The following is a 27,010-nucleotide window of genomic DNA, read 5'->3' as shown; positions in this document are numbered from 1 at the left end:
AGGTCACTCTTGGTGGAGCTCGGGGGCATCATAGGAAGTGCCAGGGAGAGGACCAGGATTGGCCTCATGCGACCTAAGTGCCTTAATCCTGTACTATCTCTTCAGTCCCTAAACAATGGCTCTTTCAAATGCTATGTAATCACTGGCAAGTTTCTTAACCTTAGCTGTCTTCAACTTGTTCAAATTCAAAATGAAAGCAATGAGTGACAGGATTTATCTATGAGTGACACTGCTCATATCTATCTTATCAGTCTATTAAATATTACTCTCCATTTAGAGATACCTAACAGAAGTACCCATAGCTGGGACCCATCACAACACTACGCATGTATTCCTATAAAGAATGTTCCCTAAGTAAAAAAAGTTTGGACTAGGGATGCAGCTCAGAAGAGCACTTGCCTTGCATATGTGAGGTTATGGGTTTAATCCCTGGAGCCACAAAAATAAATAAATAAATAAGGATTTCCAAATGTCATTGTGACTGTCACTGCCCTCCCATTGTTCATCGATTTGCTCGAGCGGGCCCAGTAACGTCTTCATTGTGACAATTGTTACTGTGTTTGGCATATGGAATACGTCACGGGGAGCTTGCCAGGCTTTACCGTGCAGGCGAGATACTCTCGGTAGCTTGCCGGGCTCTCCGAGAGGGGCGGAGGAATCGAACTCGGGTCGGCCATGTTGGCTGCGTGAAAGGCAAACGCCCTACCCGCTGTGCTATCGCTCCAGCCCATTTCCAAATGAGTAAAACTGATTTTTTAAGATCAGAATCACAAATGGAAAGATAAATGGAAAGATACTAGGTTACTATTTATAAAATTAAGCATAACTTACTGAGCAAAAGTACCAAACACTGTGCTACAATATCTCACAGGTTTAACCTCCATTCTTACAGCAGCCCAAAGAAGTAGGGGTACTGTTGATTATGTAACTTCAAAGACAGGAATCTGACGTTTAAGTGACTCCAACAGCAAGTGGCAAAAACTGAAGGCCAAACCAGCTAACTACAAAGTCCAGGCTTTCAGTCACTGTTCCAATGACAGTCATACTTAAAAGTAGTATGACAGTTTCAATTTATGAGAGGTAGTAGAAACCATTTGCATAAAATGAAGATTAATAAAGTAGGAAGAGGGAGATGGAGCAGTAAAGTTCTCTTTATTAAAAAGATATGTGACTCAGGGGCTAAAAAGATCGTACCATTAAGGTGTTTATCTTGGATCTAGCCGACCCTGGTTTGAACCCCTGTACCACATATGGTTCCATCGTGCGGCCAGAGGATGGTTATTTCTGAGCACACAGCCAGGAACAGCCCACAGTGCCAGCAAGCAGCACCAAGTGTTGCCCCAAGCCCCGTAAGCACTGCTTAGGAAGTCCCCCTCCACTACTGAAAAACTACGTGAGGGCCCATTTAAGCATCTTTCTCACTACCACAGAGACTTACTGAACTAATTTCCTGCTGCGAATCTTGCAGCTGCTGCTGAAGAGGTCCCAGCTGGGCCTTCCCGGACTCCACGCTCTCCTCCAGTTCTGCTGTTTCTTGCTGTAGGCGATTCAGCTCTTCCCGAGCTCTGGCCAGTTCTTCCTCATAGGTAGAGATTTGTGATTCTTGATTTGTTATTTCAGCTTTCAGAGATGAGATCTGTATTATGGAAATGAATGAGAAGAAAAAAGGATTTTTAAAAAGATATACTGTCAAATGTTTCTTAATTCAATAGATTTGTTTTATTTAACTACTTTGATGTAGTTTTTTGGTAGAAAAGTCCTTTTCGGGAAAGATAAAGAGTTGAAAATGTGTAGTGGTATCATACTTCCAGACTGAAAAATGGGAAAACAGTCCATTACCTGTCCTATTTCCCCTGAAGAGTACTATAAATTCTGGTGAACTAAATTCTGGGTGAACTAAGGCCTTCATCTCCTTCATAAGTCCAACTGCTAAGTACACTGACACCCAACCACCTCCACCAACAGAGAATGTTTCGCCCTCAGCCATGAAAAGCACCCAGTTGTAGACAAAGCAGAAATAAAGAGCCAGACTATACCAGCTGGGCCTCCTCGGCACACTTTTTCCTAACTTCTTTTAGTTGTTCCTCCAACTGGGCTTTTTGCTCATCCAGACCATCAAGCAGTTCCTGTACTTGCTGTTTCTGGGCCTGTAGTTTTTGCAGATTGGTATTCTCCCTTTCAACTTCATCTTGAAGATCCTGAAACACAATAAAATTTATTTATTCTCTTTAGAGGCATGAGAAAGCCTAGGTAACAACTTAAGCCCATCTCTTTTTTGGAGGGTTTTTGTTCTTTGAGTCATACTTGGTAGTGCTCCCAGGGAATGCTTCTGGCTCTGTGCTCAGGGAAACATATGCGGTGTCGGGTTGAACACATGAAAACATATCCTCTACTACCCTGTACTATCTCTCTGGCCCTGGAAGTCAATCTTAAGGGAAAGTGAATTTTTGTCTTATTACTGGGCTACATCAGGCAGTGCTCAGGCTTACTCCTGGCTCTATGATCACAACTGGCAGTGCTCAGCAGTCATATAGGTATGTATGCCACGCAAGGGATCAAACCTAGGTTGGTCACGATGCAGGCCAAAAGCCTTGACCCCTGTACTATCTCTTTGGTAGTATTGTCTCTTGTCTTATTAAGGATACTGAGCTAGTTAAATGGAAGATTCAGAGTTTTAATCACAATCTTTATTTGAGGACCCTTCCCTAAATCCAGACTAATATGTACAAATTGTTTACACTGAAATCTGCCCTTGGAATGTCTGACAGGCTTCTTTAGCTTGCCGAACTTCTGGGGTCCCCACAGCCCCCAAATCTGCTTTATTCTCAAGGAGAATCACAAATCATGTAGAATTGTGTAACTAGCTTGAAACTTAGCAACCAGTTTCAAGGTTCATCTATGTTGGTATAAAGTAATTATTTTAAACAGCTTTGCTGAGCCATAATTTATGTATCACAATTTGCTCACTGCATATAATTCAATAAAATTTAATAAATGTATACAGTGTGGAGTCATTACCCCAATTCAGTTCTAGAATACTTACTTGCATCACCCACAACCTCTCTCATCTCTTAATGCTCATGCCCATTTCAAGTCCCAGGAAACCAATGATCTGATTTCTGTTATCACAGATTTTGCCTTGTATAGAACTTCACATAAACAGAATAATATAATATGCAGTCTATTTCACGTGGTCTCTTTCATCTGATGTAAGGTATAAAATTTGTGAGATTCATCTATATGGTTACATGCATTTGCTCCTTTTTACTGATGAGTAATATTCCATTGTGTAGCTAAACATTTAGTTTTTGGCTATCTGTGAATAACACAACAGTACATTTCATTTTATAGTCTATTTCCTCCTATTTTTAAGCTCTAAGACTTAAGGGGCATTAGATTAGTTTTATTCACTGCTATATATTCACTTCTCCTTGTATATGGATGCATATAATATTTATATATAAAGTACTTCATAAATGATCAGTGAATGGTAGGTGACATAATAAAGATTTCAACTCTATGAATCTATACATTCCAATGAAAACCCTAACAAGGATTTTCAAAGATCCCACAAAGCTAATTCTAAAATATAGAAGAATAAGGGGGGGAAATCCAGGATTAAAATTTAAAAAAGACATTCTATTAGACAAACTAGAAAACTGAAACAAAGATTTTGGTATTGAGTCATCACTATGACTAGAGCAAAGGAACAAAAAATGAGAATTTAGACACATCTTGACATATGCAGAAAAAATGATGGTGGCTTGATTTTCAAGCCCGTCTTCTCCCTTTAACACACTTGCTTCTATGTTTCTTTGCTTGCCACTCTGGAGAAGCCTGTGTTCTCAAACATGTAATTTTTCCTTTCTCATCCTTCACTTCTTTCTGAATAAGTTTCAATAAAAACTCTCTGGCTTCACAAAAAAAAAAAAGAAAACAAGAAAAGAAAAAGATGGTGAGAAATGATATTAAAATTGACTGGAATTTTGTGTGGTTCAGCTGCTTTGTTAAAGAGTATGGAGATTTCTAAGAAAAGGAAGAATAGAGCTTCCATATCACCGAGCAGCTGTATTTTTTGGCATCTATTCCCAAACAAAAATATTAATTTGTAAAAATATATGTACTCGCATGTTCATTAGTAAAACAACCAGGATACAGAAAAAACTAGCAACAACTGAATGGATAAAGTTGTGATACACAATGGAATACTATGCAACTGTGAGAAAAGAAGACAGCAACTTAGATATAGAGAATATGAGGTTAAGCAAAACAAGTCAGAGGGAGAAGGACAAATACATGATGATGTCACTCATCTGTGGTGCACAGAGAAAAAGAAAGTAATAGATAATATGGAACCATGACCAACCCTTGATTATCATGAAATGGGGGTGGGGAGAGCGAGGAGGATGAAGAGACGGACTAGGGTAACATAAGGTCAGTGGGAACCAGAGGGACAGTATAGAGCTTGCACTGCACATGGCTGATCCAGGTTAGATCCCATATGGTCCCTTGAGTACCACCAGGAATAATTTGTGATTCCAGAGCCGGGAGTAACCTCTGAGCATCGTGGGATGTGGCCCCCAAACAGAAACAAAACAAAACAAAAACCAAACACAAAAACATACAGTCAGTGGTGGAGGATCTTGGGCATTTTGGTGGTGGTTGAGGCATGGTAACTATGCTCACCACAACCATAAATGAGGGGAAGGGGAGGTAATACAGGGGTAAAGTGCTTGGCTTGCATGCAGCTTACTTTGGGTTGGCCCTCAGAGCTGCATATGGTTCCCTGAACATGAGCAGGCATCAATCCTGAGCACAGAATCAGGAATGGTTCCTGAACACTACTGTTGTATGGCCCAGCCCTCGCCTGGCCTCAAATAGGGGCTAGGAGATAGAATATTGATTAGGATACAGGCTCTGTAGGCTCACGATCTAGGCTCAATTTCTGGCACCAAATGGTCCTTGGAACATCACTGGGCGCAGCACTGCTGGGGTGGTCTGGGAAATCTCTGATTCACACTTCAGAGACAGAGCTGTAGCCTTCACCATCCAGCTGGCTACTGGTTTCTCAACTAATACACACTAGCTTTCAGTGTTCTCCCTTGAATTTTAACCCTTCCTTTGTTTCTTTCTATTCCAACTGCCCAAGTTCCTTAAAACAACCGACAAAAACCCCAATGCAAAGAAAATGTCTTTCTTTTTATGCAGAATTTAAATATATATATTAGGCTGTTACAATAGTATTAAAATTATGGTACATTAAAATCATAAGTACAAAATTGTGAATATTGTTGAGGTCACACCCCGTGGTGCTCAAGGCTTACCCCTGGATCTGTGTTCAGGAACTTGGGGTACTATATGGGGTACCAGGAGATCAAAATTTATGATACTGCAAGTACAAAATTACTTATTATTATTGGTTGGGGCCACAATGGGAAGTGCTCAGGGCTTACTCCTGGCTTTGTGTTCAGTGATCACTTCTGGTGGAATTTGGGAGACCATAAGGGGTGCCAAGGATTGAACCGGGCTGGGCATATGCAAGGCGAGTGACTTACCTACTGTATTATCTCTCTGCCCCGGAACAAGATTATTTTACTCTCCCACCACCAAAGTGCCCAAGAACCTCTGCCAGTGTCCCTCTTGGCTATTTCAAAAATATACAATGGTAAACTCATACCTAAAACAAGCTATAAGACACATTAAACTTTCAAATTGAGGGCCCCAAATTATCCTTTCTCCTCTACTATCTTCATCCACTCATATTCACTCATGCACCAACCTAAACTGACCTCTTCCTTCTGTAATAGACAATAAATTTCAATTTCCCTGCAACTTTCCTAAATCATTTCCCCTACACTTCTCTGTCAACTATCTGGCAATACTTTTTTTCAAGGCATAGTCAAATTTAATCTCTTCTGACCTACCTTAAGCTCCTTTTACCTGTATTCTTACAACAGTTTATACCTTAACTTTATTAGGATACTTACCACAGTGAGTTACCATTTAATCAATGCAAGTACAGAGCTGGTCTCTCATCTATCTTTGGGGTACCATAATCTAACACAACGTCAAACACAGCCCAGATGATTAAGCAATGATTTGTAACAACTATAAGGATCCTAATATCTACTTGAGAGAAACTATCAGAGAATGTGCCTGAAGTTGACAGGAAGAACTTTATAATTCTTTAACCTGTTGTGAAAAGTGGCATTCTAGGGGCCAGAGAGAAAGAGAGCATGGAGGGTAGGGCGCTTGCCTTCCACACAGCTGACCTGGGGTTGGTTCTCAGCATCCTTTGAGCACTCAAGCACGACAGGGTGCTCAAGCTGGTCCTTTGAGCACTGCCAGATATGGCATATGGGATGCTGGGAATCAAATCCCGGTAGGCCGCGTGCAAGGCAAACGCCCCACCCGCTGTGCTACTGCTCCAGCCCTATTTTCATGATTTAAATAAAACAATAAAAAAATAAGCAAAAAGGATACTAATTTTTGAGTAAAACTTACATAGAAAGTGTGGCTGGAATGACAGCACGGTGGGTAAGTCGTTTGTTATTCACACGGGTGATTCAGCTTCAATCTCTTACACCCCATATGGTTCCCCCAGCCTATAGGAGTGACTCCTACACACAGAGCCTGGGTATAGTGCTTACTGAATATAGTTGGGTGTGGCCCAAAACCAAAAAATCCTGTCACTGTCACTGTCCTCCCGTTGTTCATCAATTTGCTCGAGCGGGCCCAGTAACATCTTCATTGGAGACTTTGTTGTTACTGTGTTTGGCATATTGAATACGTCACGGGGAGCTTGCCAGGCTCTGCCGTGCGGGCGAGATACTCTCGGTAGCTTGCCGGGCTCTCCGAGAGGGGCAGAGGAATCGAACTCAGGTTGGCCATGTTGGCTCCGTGCAAGGCAAACGCCCTACCGCTGTGCTATCGCTCCAGCCCAAAACCAAAAAATAAATAAATAAATTCAAAGCATACATACTGGACATGCACTTATACTGGCATAATTGTACCTGAAGATTATCAGAGAAAACAAGGAGAATACAAAGTATGATAGCAGTATCACCAAAATACGCTGTTTATTTTTTTAAAAAAAAAAACAACCTGTAATTTATTATGTTGGTTATGAAAGTTACAGGATTGTTTTAATTGGGGGAATTCCCAAGCAATACTCCAGAGGCCCAGGACCCCTCCCAGTAATTCAAGGTTCAATGCAAGGGCCTGAGGATACAGTGCTGCTTGGACTGTGGCGCTGGGGGATACCCAGGTCACCTAGGATGTGGCAGGTCACCTCTAGAACAACTGGAAGCCTCCAGGGCTGCACTTGGCAAAACCTGGGGGAAACAAGTAGGGCAGAGATTGGACCAGGGTCAGCTGGGTGCAAAACATGCCCATAACCCTACATTATCTCTTTGATTCCTGGGATTATTCTTTTTGGGGAGTGGGCCAATACTTGGCAGTACTTAGGGATTACTCCTGGCTCTGCACTCAGGAATTATTCCTGGCAGGCTTGGGGGACCATATGGGAAGCTGTGGATTGAACCCAGGTTAGCCACATGCAAGGCATGTGCACCACCTGCTGTACTATCTCTCTGCATCCCAGCCCCCTCGGATTATTCTTAAGGTAAGGTAAAGGTAAAGGCCCTCCCGTTGTTCGTCGATTTGCTCGAGCGGGCCCAGTAACGTCTCCATTGGAGACTTTGTTGTTACTGTGTTTGGCATATCGAATACGTCACGGGGAGCTTTCCAGGCTCTGCCCTGCGGATTATTCTTAATATTAACAAAATGTAGTAGGAGGCTGAAAATGTAGCTTATTGATAAAGCACATAACCTGAATGTGTGAGAACATCGGTTTGATCCAACACTACCACCCTGCCCCCAATGTCCCCTCTCTCTCTCTGTGTGTGTGTGTGTGTGTGTGTGTGTGTGCGTGCACGCACGTGCGCTCGTGTGTGGTAACTTATTGGTAAGGCACATACCTGCATGTGTGAGGCTATGGGTTTGATCCCTGACATCAAAAAAAGATATCATATATATAATATATATGTATATGTGTATATATAGTTTTATATATACATTTATACATATTAACTTTTAGAGCAAAATATTGAAGTCAAAGAGCAAAAGGGGCAAAAACTAAACTAGGTGGGTGCTAGAAAACCTTTAACAGCTGCCTTTCTTTCCCAATCATATGCTTCCCAGCATGTTCTAAGAGAATTACTGCTAGGAAAAGAATGCTGAGCTCATGGATCTAATTTTATTCGCCCCAGAAATAAGTCATCCTTCTTCATCTAAGAGAAAAATAAAACAACTACATGAACTAAAATTTTTAAAGAATAAAACACATGAATAATCACTATGAATTGGTGAATCTAAATAATGACGTACAAATAATCGAACCTCCAAAATCTCACTCTTCAAGATACCTACTGTGCTCTCAATCCTCTCTGTGGTTTCTAGGTCTATGTCACAATAATTATATTGTAGGGTGTATGTCAGGGGTGGGGTGGTACCATGCCAGGCTATATTCTGGAGCGACTCCTGGCTTAGTGGCCAGGAGTTGTTCCCAGCAGTGTTCTGGGGACAATATGGTACCAAGGATTAAACCCAGGTCTTCTTTTATTTTTTAATGAACTTTTTTGCTAAGGGATTGTGATTTCCAAAGTAATTTACGGTGGAGTTTTGGGCATATCATGTTCCAACCCCAGTACTACCATTAGTGTCAACTTCCCTCCACTAATGTTCTCAGGTTCCCACCACCTTCCAGCGGTCTCCTTTACAGGCACATTTTTAGTTTTAATTGCTGTACTTTGAATCTCGTGCTTTGTGTTGCTGACTCTGTGGTTTAGATATATTCATTAACCACACCATCCAAGTGCACACGTCCCTGCTTCCTGCCTGAAATTTATTCCTTTTTACTGTTGTGAATAGATTCATCAAATTTATCTCCAAGGTTAGATCCAAGGCACACAATTTCTAAGCCTATATTAAATTTCACAATATGCGCTAGAACAGTTTCAAGTTCATAGAAACAAAAACTAGTAAAATAAGGTATCATACAGGGTAAAGCCATGTAAGAGGTTATGCAATCCCCTCTGGAAGCTCCAACCCAGGAAAACCGGATGTAGACTGCAGACACAAGGGATAATCTTTAAGAAGAGGTGGGGTCTGAGTTGGGTTTTATGGCATGGTTAAAGTTCACTGAGCAGAGAAGTGGGGAGTATTCTCAACTGCAACAATAAGAGGTGAAAAGAGTGGAGGATCAGAGGGAGACAATATTTCCAAATTTAGAACGGGACAGTGCTGGGAAACATTCCAATGCACCAAGAACATGCCTTGCACGCAGGGGGTCTGAGTTTCATCTCCAACACGGCACTGTCCTTCAAGCACTGGCGGAGTAACTGCCAAGCACAGAGCTAGCTCTGCTGGGTGCCGCCCAGAGCTGTGCCAGCACCAACAAAATATTCATACAGGAAAAGGCTTTATCTTATCAGTCCCTGGTAAAGAAGCCAAAGGTCAGAGAAGTAGGAAAATATCTAAGAAAGCAGTAACCTATGGTACTACAAATATGAGTATCTTTAATTGATTTAGAAAGACTAAATGCAAAACAGTTGGAAAAGAGCCTTTGGGTCTTTGACAATCTTATTTTTGTGCTTGAGATAGTGTGGTCATACAAATCACTATCTGTAACAGTCAGAAAAGTCATGTCTGAATTAGGCAAATACTCATTAATATGTCAAAATTCCCTCACTTCTCTCCTGACATTTTTGTTTGGCAGTTGTAATTAATATCTACATTAGATAAAAGCTGTGAAGTACACATTCTTTCACTTTGCTATTTATTAATAGCTATAGTAAACTCCCTTCTACTAGAGAAATTAGAAATTTAACACTAAGAGTTGGAGGTACATGTTGATTTTAATGATCATGTTATTCCTAGTCTGTATCTCATTATCAATGGATAAACCAGAGTTGAGAGACGATAAAATTTATTAAAGTTTTTAATTACCTGTAGATAACAATTGTTTAGGTCATTCTTAGTCTAGTGCACAGGTTTCCAAACCGATTTGACCCATATCCACCTTTACAGAAAAAATATACTCAGTTCCCCACCCTGGAAAACTATCCTTTTGGGGTTGGGGTGGGGGCAGTTTGGGCCACACCTGGGGATGTTCAGAGGTTACTCATGGCTCTGCACTCATTCCTGGCAGTGCTCAGGGGACCAAAGGGATGCCGGGTATGGAAACTCAGGTTGGCTGTGAGAAAGGCAAGCACGCTACTCATTATAGTATCTGTTGGCCTGAAAAAATGCCTTCTTTAAACAAAATCAAAAGTGACCCCATTGCACGTGAGGCTACTGCGGTCCTCCTGGATCTTTCCAGCAAACTCTACTGACATGGGGTGTAGGAGATGTAGTGCCCATTTAAAGAAACCATAGTCGAGTCTCATTATCATGTATGATAGAGGTAACCATTTTGGGCTAAAATAAAATAAATGAAAATGTTTGTTGTTGTTTATGTTTTGGTTTTGGACATACCTGGCAATGCTCAGGAGCTATTCCTGGCTCAGCACTCAAAAATCACTCCTAGTGATAATTTGGGGACCACATGGGATGCCAGGGATCAAACCCAAACCCAGGTGAGCTTCGGGCAAGGCAAATGCTCCAATCACTCTATCTCTCCAGCTCCCCAAAATGAAAAGTTTTAATTCAAAGTTCCTGTTAATAAACTTATTTTCAACAATTACAATTTGACCTCTGCTAACCATGCTTGCAGATACTTCTTATTGCATCATTCTCTATGCAAAAAATATCAACAATCTAGACTTTTTCAACCAGGTATCCTGGGGACAAGGGCTATCCTGGCGGGGGCAGGTGCTTCCTTTGCATGCAAGAGGCCCTGAATTCAATTCCTCCACAGCATGGCCCTCAAAGCACTGCCAGGTGCAGCAACAGTGGTCCCTGAGCAGTATCATTTCCAGGCCTAAACTGTATGGCCTATGTGGATAAGAACCACGAGGAGAGTTCCCCTGCGTCCCCTCAGCACTACTTGGAAGAAACTCTCCTTTGTAAAAATTCAACATTTAGCAAATTTTAAGATTAAATATGTATCTTACTAAAACCACTAAGAAAAATAAGCAAACCACAAAGAAAATACGAATGAGAACAAACCTCCTATCATTGCAAGAAATAAATATGAATTGCTTATTTAGCCCTAAAGGAAAAAAATATAAATGCTAGTATTCTTCCAAGCTGGCTATTGAAATGTACATCCTTGAAAAATGGAGTAGGAAAAAACCAACAGGAATCACAAAATATTGTCTATCACAAAAAACCTTAGTAAACATTATCTGGCTAAATTCAGAACCTTTTCAAGATAATATCAGCAACTATTTTTTTTTAAGGTTAATAAAATGCGGATTAAATTGTGTTTCATTTTAAAGGTATTTTCGTTAAGAACTGTTTAAAAGCTGAGATTCTTGCATTTCTTAAGAGGCTGAGACCAGTCCAAGAGGGAGAGCACATGCCTAGCATGTGTGAGGCCCTGAGTTCAATCCATGCCACTCTAGAGCCTCCAACACAGCACCATGTGGTGTATGTCCTAGGTGGCCTCCCCAAAACTGTCTGGCACAGGCACCGAAAGTGGCCCTAGGTCCCAAGTTCTATGTGGTAAGGCCCATATGGGAAAAAAGAAAGCCCCAAAATCATGCAAAAATGTTTTTAAATCTAGGTAACCACACCCAATCTCACTACTATTAAGACACTAGAGATAATCTCTTGACTTCTGTATCACCTTTAGGAAAATTCCTGTACATTAATTTAGAGACAGAGAATCAACTTCCAGCAAGAAGTCTCCTTCTGGCTTCTTCCTCCATCATCTCCCCCCTCCAGCACTGGCCACCTGGCAGACAACTCTGGGGGGATGCCCTACTTCAAAACAAAACAATGGCTCTAAAAGCTCAAAATTTCATCCATTTAAAATGACCTGGACAAGCGGGGAATTTTCACATACCAGCCACATATTAAGAAACACTCATCCCCGAGCTCTTCCTGGTCAGTGTTGCCAGGGCTTCCATGCCTGACCTCCCGCATGTGCTGGTACAGCAGTCGGGAAACAGCGCCCCAGTACCTGATCACATGGGCTGCTTACAGCTCTGATGCAACAATGCCCAATTTTCTATACTTTCTAATATCTAGACTATTAACTTTAGAATAATTTTAATAATATTCCTTTTGTATCTTTTCCTAGTAATACCGTTTTTTAATCAGAAACACACTTCACTATCTTTTCTATCTGTAAAATGAAGCTATTTGAGATAATTTAGTGAAAATAAATCTCTTTTGCTACAGTTTAAGATACCCTGGATACTAAACAAATAATAAAATGCAATTTTAAAATTGATCCATATCATTTTGCAACCTTCCAGTCTGATAAAAAACAGTTCTATAAAATACTAGGTCTCTTATCTAACAAAATCTCTTGCCCATGAAAAAGCAATTTGCATTTGCATGATGATGACTTTTATTAATTTAATTTTATTGGCGTAAATAATATTTACACTGCAAGTTATCCAAACTTACCTTTAATGATAAAATATGCAGGTAAATATTCATCATTAAAATACCTTTGAAACTAAAAATTTATGCTGAGAAATACTGCTTTCTCATTGCAGTATAAAGTCTGCAGGCCAGAAGTCAAAGAAAATCATCGTTTTGCAAAAAGTAAATATTGATGTCACATAAGTAAGAGTTATTTATTCTCTTGATCTATACCATTAGTACCATAATCATAAAATAGTAAATGACATATTACATTTTAATGAATTTTCCTAAATCAGAAATAGAATAGTGAATTTTATAGTTCACATACCTGAACCTCACTTGTCCTCTGTTTAATAGTATCTTCTTTCTCTTTAAGGTCCTGTTCCACATTATTCTTTTCCCTAGAAGACCAGCAAACAATGCAAGAATATTTGAGAACATCAGCTACAGCCGGTATGGTTATCCATCCTCCTAATCCTGAATCGCTTTTTAAATACATAGTGAAACATTCAATTTTTAAATGAAGGGCAGATTTTTCTACCCTCTTTTAATTATTTATGGAATAGAAATCAATATAAGCTCTGTTTGTTAAAACAATTGCTTTCTCACTAAAATGTGGTGAAAAGAGAATAGATTAAAAAAGGAAGAGGAGAAAAATAATCAATGAAACACTCGGGTTTCACTGATATCACTGTTGCTATGGAAATGTTGTCCAATGAAAACTAGTAGTGAAAAAGAGGAGGGGAATAACAGCTTTGGAATCTTAACCCTTAAGCACCACTGTGAAACCGAATGAAAATGGCTAATAAAAACAGTCAACAACATTAAAGAAAGGAAGGACATTTAATGTAGCGTTAATTTCCCCTTGAATCGCTCATGTGCACCAGCATCAGAATGAAACAACATAGATTAAATGGATAATATTGTCAATACAAAAGCCACTTGCTTTATGCAACACCACATCTGCTCCAAAAAGCTATTTGATTAATTAATCCCAATTGATTAAGTACATAAAACAATTTATTTTAGGCTTAAAAAATGAATCAAATTAACATTCTATTCTTAAGATCAAACTTGCCAGGATCCACTTTTACTCTGAAATATCATTATCTACATGTTTTTATTAGAGCCGAATTCCTAACAAATAAATCCCAAGCAATCCAGTATGTAGAATTACCAAATAATGACACTTCTTTTGACATAATAAGTGCAACTTTCCATTTGTTCTATCACATCTTACACACACACACAGAGAGAGAGAGAGAGAGAGAGCTAGAGAGCAACAGAGCAAACTCCCTTCACTTTATATTCCACAAGATGAAAAATCAGAATACTGTATCAATAATTTTGGAGGAAAAGGAAGGTTAAAAAAAAGCAACGAGAAGAGGGGAGGATGGCATCCAAGAAGTCCCCTGGACCAGTACTGCAGAGCTTTCCCTAGAGTTTCATGACTATCATTTCATTCCAGACAGAACCCAAATAAAAACAGAGGCTCCATTAAACTGCAGCAAAATGGAAAGTGAAAAAATTATACAAATGGAGACGCAAAAGGGACAACTCACAATGTATGTATATTTCTCACCTTTCTGAGGGGCTATTTTAATTGTAGGCAATCATCCACTGTTTTGATTATCTAGGCCCAGTGTTCTTAAGTTTGAGCAAAACCAAGAATAAAGCTACTTGTTATACTGTTACTTTAAAATACCTGAGACAGCCACTGCGCTCATTAACTGGTTTTCAGATGGTTCACAAAGTGGGTCGCTAAGTGTCTGAGATTTTAAACAGTCCTTTACTACACAAATCCTTTTTCAAAGCCCCACCGTTCCCTTACTTCAGGTCATCCTCCACTTCTAATCCTTATATAATTAGGTAAAATCAAAATAGAAAAAGAGGAAGAAAAATCTAAATATACCCCACAAACCCAGCAAGCTCAATCTCAGAAATGTGTTCTTTCCTCCTTATGTGAAGAGTACTTCCAGTCCTGCTGCAGCATGTTACAGATAAGTCACATAAAAACACTATCCCCCCCCCCCCCCATCTTTGCAGGCGTTCTTCCATTCTAATTATCAATTCAGCTGCTCATTTTTGGACAGCAGGCAACAAAAACTAGAAATATGATACAGATGAGCACTACACACACTAAAGTGCTTATCTGTATTCGATTCAATCTGTTAACTGCCATTACTGACAGTGCCTGTGCAAAGATCAAGTGTGCATGCAGAAAGCAGGGTGTAGAAGGTAGTGAGCTGGCTCAAAGTAGCCATGACAGACAAATGGGAAAGCAAAAGAGGGAACTTCTTGGTGAAGATAGAACAGATTCCACAGAAGACTCTTAGAGAGCTCTAACCAGCAAACGCAATATTCCGTAAAAAGGAGAAAGCTTTGAAAGCACGCATTTCTCTCCATTGCTTTGGTGGTCGGGAGGAATGGGAAACAGTGGGGATGCCTCCAAACATGTCATGAAGCACAGTCCCAACTAAATATGAAAATATGAAATATCTCTAGGGCTGGAGCAATAGCACAGTGGTAGGGCGTTTGCCTTGCATGCAGCCAGTCCGGCCAAGCTGGGTTCGATTCGTCCACCCCTCTCAGAGAGCCAGGCAAGCTACTGAGAGTATCTTGCCTGCACAGCAAAGCCTGGCAAGCTACCCATGAGGTATTCAATAGTAACAACAAGTCTCAAAATGGAGACATTACTGAGCCTGCTCGAGCAATCGATGAACAATGGGAGGACAGTGCTATACAGTATGGATTGGTATGGATTTGTAATTTTCTTAAGGATCAGATCATTTAATTTTCAATCTACCTTTATCTAGCAAGATTCTGATCTCTCACCATTCCTTTTATTACCAAAGTCAAGCAGTGCAATAAACATTAGTAAAGGGAAAATGTTTTAAAATAATAAATTAAAACAGGAGTCCAAGAGATAGCACAAGAGGCAAGGCGCTTAACCTTGCATGTAGCTGGCCCCAGTTCAAGTCCCCAGGATCATAGTTCCCTGAGCTCTTCGAGAAGCAATCCCTCAGTGCAGAGCCAGGAGTGAGCTCTGAACATAGCCAGGTGTGGCCCAAAAGGGTGGGGGCAGGAGGAATGGATTGAGAATTAAATTAAGTTAACCAGTTATATGATTCTCTGTCACTGTGTCACTGTCCTCCCATTGTTCATCAATTTGCTCGAGCAGGACCAGTAACATTGTGAGACTTGTTACTGTGTTTGACATATTGAATATGTCACGGGTAGCTGGCCAGGCTTTGCCATGCGGGCAAGATACTCTCAGTAGCTTGCCAGGCTCTCTGAAAGGGGCAGAGGAATTGAACTCCTCAGGTTGGCCTTACTGGCCACATGCAAGGCAAATGCTCCACCGCTGTGCTATAAAAACATTTTTATTTAAAATATTTGATGCTATCAGACTAAATCAAGTAATATTTTAATAACTCAGATAATAGTTTCAGTCCCCAAATGTTATTTTGTAGTAGATGCAGCTGCCTAAGGAATCTAATGATATGTGGACAATATCGTCCAATATAAAGTTTCAAAATAAGTGTCAAACATTGTTTTCAAAGCACTATCTAATTTGGATGGAACAAAGAGTTGGTTATTGGCTTCAGTCAGGGAATGTGGCTCATATGAACAAGTACATGCTTCACAGGAAGGAGACCCTGGGTTCAAACTCTTGGCGACACAACACACCAAGCACCACTGAGGGTCTGGAGCACTGCTGGGACTGCCCCCAGCCCCGAAGAAAAATTTTACGGCCTTCACCTCAACAACTTCCAGAAAGGGAAAGAAAAAAAGAAAGGTAGAGAAAGGGGGGGGGGAGAGAGAGAGAGAAAGGGAGGGAGAGGGAGGAGAGAGAGAGCCTATCGACTCCCAGATGGGGCACATCCTGATTAACCCACACATACCAAACTATAAAGAAAGGCAATTCCTTGGTATTCCAAAAATTGACTGTCAGGATTCTGAAGAACCTAACATCTGAAACAACAAAGAAATGTCCATGCTAGGCTTTCAGAAGAAGTCTAAATTTGGCAACTACATAAGCACACTACTAAGTAACAAATGCTACTCACAAGATGGTCAAGTTCAAGGGCTTTGCAGTTCATGTAATCTACCTTCCAGACACTGTCTATAAGAACATGGGAATGAACATAATACCCCTTCTGGGAATATATCCCAAGGATGCAAAAAAGCACAGTAGAAATGACATCTACACCTATATATTCATTGCAGCACTGTTCACAATAGCCAGAATCTGGAAACATCCCGAGTGCCCAAGAACAGACGACTGGTTAAAGAAACTATGGTACATCGATACAATGGAATACTGTGCAGCTGTTAGGAAAGATGAAGTCATGAAATTTGCTTATAAGTGGACAGTCATGGAGAGTATCATGCTAAGTGAAATGAGTCAGAAAGAGGGGGACACAGAATGACTGCACTCAACTGTAGAATATAAAATAATATATGAGACTGTTACACAAAGACAGTAGAGACAAGGGTCAGGAATAATGCTACATGGTTGGAAGCCTGCCTCAAGAGCTGGGGGAGAAGGCAGCTGAAATACAGAAGAGAACACAAAGTCAATGATGGTTGGAGGAATTGATCAGGATGGGAGATGTGTGCTAAAAGTAGATAAAGGACCAAATGTGATAGCCTCTCAGTACCTGTATTGCAAACCATAATGCCCCAAACTAGAGAGAGTATAGGGGAAACTGTCTGCCACAGAGGCAGGGGGAGGGTTGGGATGGGGGAGGCAGGAATACTGGAGACATCGGTGGTGGAAAATATGCACTGGTGGAGGGATGGGTGTTCAATCATTGTATAACCGAAACCCAAACATGAAAGCTTTGCAAGTGTTGCTCATGGTGATTCAATTAAAAAACAAACAAACATGGGAGTGAGTGTTGGTCTTAATTTTATATAATAATAGTACTGCCACAGAAACAGGAGCAAATCATCTTCAAAATCCTTTCCAGAAACAGTTTTATATCTGTTTTTAAATATAAAAATCATTCTTTTCCAACCAGAAAACATAAAATCTAGAAGCCCGTTGAAAACTAGAATGATGCAAACCTCTTTAATACTACTGCTATTATCGTGTAGCTTGTCATTCAATCTCTCTTCTAAGCAAAGACAAGCCCGATACTGTTCTCAAGCAGTCTTCAGAAAGGCATCTGGGTCTTAAATAGAGCAAGAAAATAGGACTAAAAACTGGAGCAGTGGGTTCTAATCTGGCTCAGAAGTGAAATAGTTTTTCTGATTCTTTTAGGCAAAATATTCCCTTCTAAATAAGAGTTTTACTTTTTGCTGTGCAAATGTTAGTTAACTACCACCTTTTTATGTTTTTTTCCTAATTTATTTCTTTTCCTGTCATTCTGCTGCGAAGACAAGGGATTGCAGGCTTGGTTGCAGTGTTAACACACTTTGCTAGTTGTTGTGATGCCAGGGGTCACAGGTCTCACACAAATTTGGCTGTCATGTGCTAGAGATGACACATTTCTCCTGTGGGGAATCACACCAACAACTGTGTAAACAGGCTGGGTTGCCTTCAGTCAAGTGAGGCTGTGCTAGGGGTAGAACGCCTGGCCTCAGCTGCAAAGCAAGCATTCTCCCACGGAGCCCGTCCTTGGCCCTGGCCCCATGTCCACCATCTTAAGATCTGAAACACAAGATGTCATTCAAAAATAGGAGGGAAAAATGCAGTGTTTATGCTTTTTACTCATAATGTTAACACTGCTTAGAAGTTTAAGTAACAATGGGCTCATTTTTTAATTTCTTAAAAGGAATTATGGGTTACATACAGTTTAGAAAATTATAGAATATGCAATTGCCAAAATCTTTGCACAAAAATCTTGTTGAATATTGAAAATTAAACTACTCTCATTAAAAGATTTTCAAGGCATAAGGTTTAGCATAAAATTGTCCAGAATTCAAATGCTGGCTCCATCAAGTGAGTCATCTCAGTTTGACCTCTGTAGCAATAAGCTATTCATTCTGGCTGACACACCCCCTCATCTAGAATGGAGCAATATTTTCAGACAATCAGACAACTGTTCTTTCTCCCTCAATGACTATCTTTCTACCCTTAAAGACCAAATTAAAAATGCCACCTTCTTATAAACCCTACCTCTTGGAGCAATGATGGCCCACAGATTAACTCCTGACTAAAATTTACCAGCCATAGAATCCCACTTTAAAATCACAAATCAATTAAAGAATGGGCTCATCACTAAAGCAGTTCAAATTTTCACTTAGGATGCCTTTAGTTGGAACTAACAATACATTACCATTGCCATATTATCCACCACCTTCTACTACTACTACTGTTACTACTACTGAGAAGAATAGTAACAAGTCACTACTACTACTACTACTACTACTACTACTACTCTGTTACTATTACTACTACTAAAGATGATAATGGTAAGTTACTACTGCTGCTGCTACTACTACTACTACTACTACTACTACTACTGACAACCGCCATTATAGAAATTAGTATAAGGAATGATAGATGACAAATAACCGCATCTGCACTAGACCCCATTAATTCCTTTTTTAAAAAATCTGGCCTATATACAATGAAATACTACCTCTCTGCAAGAAGAGAAGAAATCTTGTAGTAGCTGCAAACTGGATGGAGCTAAAAAAATGTCATGCTTAGCAAAGTAAAGAGAGACAAAGACAGGATGATCTCACTCATTTATGGAGTATAAAGAAACAAAGGGAGGGAACAGACAACGGATCATGAAAACAAATTGATATTCTGCCAATAGAACTGAGCCTGTCAAACTCAATCAGAGTTGGCAGGGAATGGGGGAAGGAAGGACAGGATGAGAGGGGACCTAGGGGCAGTGATGGAAGGAGATTAGCATGATAGTGGGTGAGGTGCAATAACATTACATGTTTATTATTATTATTTATTATTATTATTATTGTAGCACTCTGGCACTGTCCTCCCATTGTTCATCGATTTGCTCGAGCAGGCCCAGTAACGTCTCCATCGTGAGACTTGTTGTTACTGTGTTTGGCATATCGAATACATCATGGGTAGCTTGCCAGGCTTTGCCATGTGGGCGAGATACTCTCGGTAGCTTGCCGGGATCTCCCAGAGGGGTGGAGGAATTGAACTTGAGTTGGCTGCGTGGGCTGTGTGCAAGGCAAACACCCTACCCACTGTGCGATCACTCCAGCGATAATACTACTATTATTATTATTATTGCTTTTTGGGTCACACCCTGCGATGCACAGGGGTTACTCCTGGCTTTGCACTCAGGAATTACTCCTGGTGGTGCTCTGGGGACCACATGGGATACTGGGAATCAAGCCTGGGTTGGCCGTGTGCAGGCCCTACCTGCTGTACTATCACTCCAAAATATTGATATCACTCCAGCCCCAACATTACATGTTTAAGGAGTGATGTTATTACTACCATATGCTATGATAACTCACAGTCACGGTCCTCCCGTTGTTCATCGATTTGCTCGAGCAGGCCCAGTAATGTCTCCATCATGAGACTTGTTGTTACTGTGTCTGGCATATCGAATACGTCATGGGGAGCTTGCCAGGCCCTGCCGTGCGGGCGAGATACTTTCAGTAGCTTGCCGGGCTCTCCGAGAGGGGCGGAGGAATCGAACTCGGGTCGGCCATGTTGGCTGCGTGCAAGGCAAATGCCCTCCCCGCTGTGCTATTGCTCCAGCCCTGACAATATGATATTCTTAATGCTAAAAGAACTAAGAGACTTTTTAATTACTTTTTTAAGAAAAAACTTTTAACTTCAAATATTATCTGGCAAAATTATGTTTCAAAAATGAGGGAGAAATTAAGACTGTCCCAGGTAAACAAAATTTGAAGGACTTTATTATCATTACATGTGTACTAAAAGGAGTCCTTCAGGTTCAAATAAAATCAAGTAGTACCACAATTTGGTTTGCAATTCCACTTTATATTGTCTACAATGTTTAAAAAACAAATACATTAAAGTAAACATAAAATCTGTTAAAGAATACTCATATATAAAGATGTGGTATATTATATCAATATTTATTACATCAATATCAAGTGGCAGGGAAGGAGTTATAATAATAGAATTTTGTGTGTAATCAAAGTTAAGATGATATCAAGTTCAATTAAATTATTCAGTTTGGAGTGATAAAAAGTTGTGATAAAGTTGTGTAATATGAATGTACTCAATGCCAATAAATTATATAATTAAATATTTTTAAATGGTAAATATAGTGAACATGCTATGTGTTTTAACCACCATAAAAAAATTTAACAAAAAAAAAGAAGGCATGGATATTAGGCAATTTTAAACAGCAGACTAACTTATTTCTCATGGAAAGTTCATGGATGACATACAACTTAATAAGGCAGTGGTAAGTACGTAAAGGTTTCTGATGTGTTTTGAACTCTTAATGGCTTATTTAGCGATACAGCTCTTCTTCGCCTGCTTGCTTTTGCTCTGTGGGAGAAGAGGAAACAGGAAACTGAGGCAAATTACTTGGGGACAAAAGTTTGCTCTGACTGCTTATCTTTAAACTATCAAAAGTCTTGAACAACTACAGATATCTAACAAGCAAGTTTTAACTTATAATTCAAACCATGCTAAAAGTTAAACAGTCTTTCATTCTAAAAATTCAGTGCATAGGTAAAATTTTAAGTTTCAGTATAGAGACATCAATTTGTACTTTAAGTTTTTAATTTCTCTGAACTTTGCCTAAAATTTATATTATTTTTTCTTTCAATAAATATCCACTGAATATTATTTGCAAATCTGATAAAAAAGCAGGTCTCTACTTAAGAGTTTTCTGGGGAAAACCAACAATAATTATAAAACTTTTTTATATATAGAAATTTTTTATATAAAAATTTTTCTTATAAAAGTTAAATACACATGGCACTATACTTCTTATTTCTGAGAAGCGGGATGCTTAATGAAGTTTTATTTTTAAAAGTAAGTCACAGAGTATTTTTGTTTTGCTTTTGGACCACATCAGGAAATACTCAAGGGTTATTTCTAGCTTTGCACTCAGGAATTACTCCCAGTGGTGCTTGGGGAATCATATAGGATGCCGGGGATCATACAGGGTGCTGGGGATCAAAACGGGATTGGCTGCACACAAGGCAAATGTCTTACCTGTACTATTGGTCTGGCACTGTATAGGATATATTTTTAGTTATGTGGCTAATATTAGATATGCTGTCAGCCTTTAGCAAGGAGGCTTTCAAATAAGGGAAGTCTTCCTAAAGAGGGGTTTGAAACGATGAGTAAAGCATTTTGTGTGAATATGAATTCAGTTGCCTTATTCTTACCAAGTAAGTCTACACTACCTTTAATTATTCAGTTAATTAACACCAATTTTGAAATCATTAATTGAGACTCCTAGTATCAGTACTGCAGATTCTTTTATAGGGCAAGAAATACTTTAGGTCACATCACATAAATAAAGAGCTATAGATCTTGTAGCGTGATCAATATTCTCTTACAGCGTTAACGTTTCTAGTGGTATTTAAACTTAACAAAATTTTTTAAAATTTAATATAAAATATATGTTCAACACTGCCTGAAATTATTTTTTAATGTTCTTAAATATGAATGAAGTCAGAACACCTGGCTAGTTGGCTAAGAAGTTCCAGTCCCTTTTTAACTAAGGAAAACAAGTGTTCTTTCTGCTACTCCATCCAATGTTTGCTGATCACCTACTCAGTAAAATGTTGGGTTCAAAGTACTGAGATAGATGCAAGGGAGAATAATGAAGATAATTACTGACATGCACTGAAAATTTACTGTGTTCCAAGAACTATATCAAGAGTAAAATTATTTAATATATCATATTGTTTGAGGGCTGGAGAGATAGCACAGTGGATAAGGCGTTTGCCTTGCACGCGGCCAATACGGCCGACCCGAGTTGGATTGCTCCGCTCCTCTCGGAGAGCCCGGCAAGCTACCGAGAGTATCTCGCCCACACGGCAAAGCCTGGCAAGCTACCTGTGACGTATTCGATATGCCAAACACAGTAACAATAATTCTCATGATGGAGATGTTACTGGACCCGCTCGAGCAAATCGATGAACAATGGGAGGATAGTGCTATCATATTGTTTATATTTCCATTTTACATAGGAAGAAACTGAGGTAGTTGAATTAAATAACCTGTGCTGTGTCAGAAACCAAAGCAGGCAGACTGGCTAGAGAGTGCAGGCTGTGAAAGATTACTACACTTTTTATGCCTTATTATGCTGAAGAGACAATTTGTGCTGTCATGCAGAGCTTAGTCTCTGGGCAAACTGAGGATATCAGGAAAAATGTCTTAAAGATAAAACATTTGTTCTTTTCTCAAATGAAAATCAGGATAAAGCTACTCACCAGTCAGTGATGTTGTGAAAACTGAAGAGGAGAATTTATATAAAGCAGGCAAAGCAAAATGCCTAACTATTTCTATCATTGTCTATCTTATTTACTGGCCCAGGACCACGATAACAAACTGGACAGACAGGATGTTGCTTCTACTTCCTGACATTCTTGCAAAAAGGACAGAGAAAGGAAGTAGAAGCTAGCAAAAGACAAATAAGTATTAAGTCCTGCCTCAGCATAATCCATCACTACCACCACACCAAGTGACTGAGGGAGTTTCTGTCTCATCTTTTCCCTCCTAGGAACTTCTCTACTTCAGCAACTTTACTTTCTGAGAGCAAAGAGATTTTTTAAAATGGAATTTGACAGGAACTAGAGAAATAGTCCAAACCACAGTAGTGCATGTATCTTGAACATGTGGGGCCTGAGTTGAATCCCTGGTACCCCATGGTTCCCAGACACGGTCACTAAAGCTGAGAATTTCCAGGAGTGCCTCTGACCACTGCTGGGTGTGGCCCCATAAAATTTTAGATGGGACACAGATAGCTTTAAAAGCCTGAGAATTCCTGGAATAAATGCAAATTGGTGTTCATGGATAGAAGCTCTTTTCCCCCTCTTCCTGGGAAAAAGTCTAACAGTCTTCACTGATATTCCCAAAGGAAATTTTTGAGAGAAAAACAGATGATAAAACAGAAAGCTAGCCAACTAATCTTAAGTGTCTCTGTAAGAACATGCTCCTTGATTTTTTAAAATAAACTATTATTCTCAGAAAACCTTTTCTCTTATCATTTAAAACTTAGCTTCTAGTCTGACATTAATTTTTTTAAGGAATTAAGTATAGGAAATATTCTGATATCTGCAACACAGCTTGACTCAACCAAATCATTCATTTGATCAGCGAGATTTTATGCTCCTGGGTACTCTGCATTAATTTCCAGACCTATCCAAATGAGTAAGATATAGCTCCTATGATTAAGGAGTTCAGCTTAAAGAAAAAAGAGGCTACAATGAAATATGGTGAGAACAATTAAAAAAGAATTAAGTCTATAGAAATGGAAAGAAAAAGGACATATAGCAACCAAGATTTAATAGAAAGTTTGACAAAGATAATGATACTTAAGCTAATCCTTCATGCATTAATAGTTTACAGGGCAAAAGGCATATCCAGTCAAAGGAACAGGATCAGAGACACAAAACAAAAGTGGTAGCATAGTGAAAGGAGAGGTAACAACCTACCATATGGCTTAAAAAAAAGAGAGAAACCAGAGTGGCAGATTAGAACACTATGTTGAAAACTTGATAGTACAAAGAACAAACACATGTGTCTATTCTCAAAAAACTTTACAGTGGAAAAGAAGTAACCATCCTTTACAGTGGAAGGTGGGTGAGAGAGGGATGGTGAGGATGCCAAGAGAAAACCAAGAATGAGAAGCCTTTAAACCATACTCAGAAGGGAAACCTGGATCCATTCGGAGACAGGGAGTCAATCAGGAACCTGAGTTATATTTCACACAATAGTTGAAAGCAGGATGGCACAAAAGGAGGGAGGGGAGACTGGAAGGTGTCATTAAGGAGGTGACAGCAGTGATGCAGAGAGAAGGAGCGGTTTTAAAACTAAGAAAGAACAGAGGACAAATGTTAATGGTAGGAAATTTCTTCTACTGTATTAAATAAGTTAGAAATAAAAGAATGAACAAGAAATAGTCCCTCTCTTTAAGAATTACATAGCTTGGGGCTAGAGCAACAATGCAAGGGGTAGGGTATTAAACTTGCACACAGTCAACTTGAGTTCAATCCCCGGCATCCCACAAAGTCCCCTGAGCAGCATCAGGAGTAAACCCGAAGCACTGCTGGGTATGATGCCCCCGTTCTCCCCCGCCAAAATAAATAAATAAATAAATAATAAAAAACCAAAGAATTAGTCGAATAGAAGATTAAAATAAAAGACAATTATAATAAATTCTGACAAATTTACAACAAGCATAAATATAAAAACTATGAAAGGTGGGTTCTGAAGTAAGACTGGACAGGTATATGCGTAGGGAAATAAAGCTGTCAGAAGTATTTCTCTTAGAGAGAAAAAGATGCCTAAAGTCAGGATGAATAAGAGCTGTCTAACCAAGCAAGCTGGGAAGGTCTGGAAGAATGATCTGAAGAGGCCTTTTCAAAATAGAAAAACTGGGACCACAGAGATAGTATAGTGGGGCAGGGCACCTGCTTTGCATGGGACCAACCCTGGCTCAATCCCCATCTCTCCATCTAGCCCCTTGAGCCCTACCAGGAGTGATTCCTGAGCGCAAAGCCAGGAGTAACACTGCTGGGTATGACCCCAATTCCAAAATAAGTAAAATAAAGATACAAAAACAAAGATGAGAGGTAGCAACACTTCAAGTTCGGGACCAGAGACACAGGTCAACATGCTGAGCACATGCAAAAGCTTTGCATGTAGGAGGTCCAATTCCTGGTACCTCCTGATCCCCCGGGCACCACACGGCACAGAGCTGGGAGTAGCCCAACAGCAAAGAAACATACAAACAAAAGAAACACCTTAGGTTTCCCTAGCTTGAGTGACTACATGAATGGCGGGATCTCTGAGAAAGAAAACTAAGATAAGGATAATGGTTAGGGAAAGGCCAGGAAGTCAAATCCTACCAAATAAGCAGACGGAACCACCTCAGGTACTTATAGGTCCTAAATTGGTAGGTATGTATAGGTTGAGGACTGGAGAGATAGAACAGAAGGTAAGGCACTTGCCCTACACAAGGACAACCCAGCTTCTCTCCCCAACACCACGTTTGGTCCCTGCAGCACCACCAGAAGTAATCCCTAAGCACAGTCAGGTGTAGGCCGTGAGAATCATGAGAGGTGGCCCAACTCAGGTCAAAGATCAGGTATTTGATATTATTGTGTTGCAACTATATCATACTGTAATATAGTTATTGTATTACAAATTTACTGTTCTTAACAGGGTTTTTAAAACGCATACGCATTTAATCTGATTCAAATAATTAAGTTCCTACATAAGCAAATGTTGAAGGAATTACATAAAATGCTCAAAGGAAAAAGTGTACCCAAAAGCACCCTGTGTCCAACTCTTAATTATTAACTAGAAAATATTTGGTGAACTAGAAATGAGCACAGCACCTCTTTTTCTGATCAACAGCAAAGAACTTTTGATGCTGGTTTATTTATTAATCCCCCCCAAACCCCCACCAACACACACTCTGGTTGTGCTCACCGGGACTACTCCAGTTCTGTGCCTGGAGTGACCATGTGGTATTGGGATCAAACCCAAGTCTCCCAAAGGCCAAGCATGCACTTGGTCTGCTATGCTATCTCTCTGGGTACAGCAAACAGCATTCTTTACACAAGTTCCCAGGTGAACAAAGAGCATTTCATATCTCCAATGATTTTCTCCTTTATTTTTCCCTATTTACATATTTTTTGTAGCTTAGATAACATGGTTATAACAATGTTAACCTTTATGGTTTTGGTGTGCGAAATTATTGTACCTTCACCACCACCAAAGGGCCCCAGACCTTCTACCACTGTCCTTATGTAACTTCTAGTTGACACTTTCCTCCTCTTGTCCAGCATACTTTTTTCCCCCATTATTTGGTAATGGGAGTTTGTAATCCAGGACCATGGTTTTGTCATTGTTTGACACTATCCCATGTTTTCTCTATATACCACAGATGAGAGAGATCATCCAGTCTTTGTCCTCCTCCTTCTGACTTACTTCTCTTTAACATGATACTTTCCAGATCCAGCCAAAGTGCAGCTAACCACAAGAACTCATCTTTATTATAGATACACAGAATTATGTACGTATACACACCACAGCTTCCTTATTCAATCATCTGTTGTTTCATTTTTTTATGCTTAAAATATTATAAAAAACATGTTCCTGACTTCATTATGCTTTTCCAGACTTTGCAAATATTTACAATAAGCATATATTATCACTATTCCCATAGGGGAAAAAGATTTAAAATGTTTTTAAAACATTAAAACAATTAATGGAAGATGAAGATACAATGAAGATACACTGGTCAGACAGGCGGTGTCTACTAAAAAGGGAACCTGATACTTCACTCCAGAACTTTGTTCCTCA

At 39.7% G+C, this 27,010-nt stretch overlaps 1 protein-coding gene across 2 annotated transcripts in view; it reads right to left on the bottom strand.

Annotated features, from left to right (window-relative positions):
• EPS15 (epidermal growth factor receptor pathway substrate 15) overlaps positions 1 to 27,010 on the bottom strand; it is a 156,342-nt gene that overhangs the window by 56,124 nt on the left and 73,208 nt on the right. For both annotated transcript variants that reach the window (XM_056122411.1, XM_056122410.1), the window contains exons 13-15: positions 12,869 to 12,941; positions 2,037 to 2,198; positions 1,439 to 1,636 (exon numbers count right to left, since the gene is read on the bottom strand). In XM_056122411.1, coding sequence (XP_055978386.1) covers positions 1,439 to 1,636; positions 2,037 to 2,198; positions 12,869 to 12,941 — 433 coding nt within the window. The remainder of the gene's footprint in view (positions 1 to 1,438; positions 1,637 to 2,036; positions 2,199 to 12,868; positions 12,942 to 27,010) is intronic.

Source organism: Sorex fumeus, unplaced genomic scaffold, assembly GCF_029834395.1.
Source record: "Sorex fumeus unplaced genomic scaffold, SorFum_2.1 ptg000045l, whole genome shotgun sequence".
Lineage (NCBI taxonomy): Eukaryota > Metazoa > Chordata > Mammalia > Eulipotyphla > Soricidae > Sorex > Sorex fumeus.
This window is presented reverse-complemented; position numbering and strand designations above follow the sequence as displayed.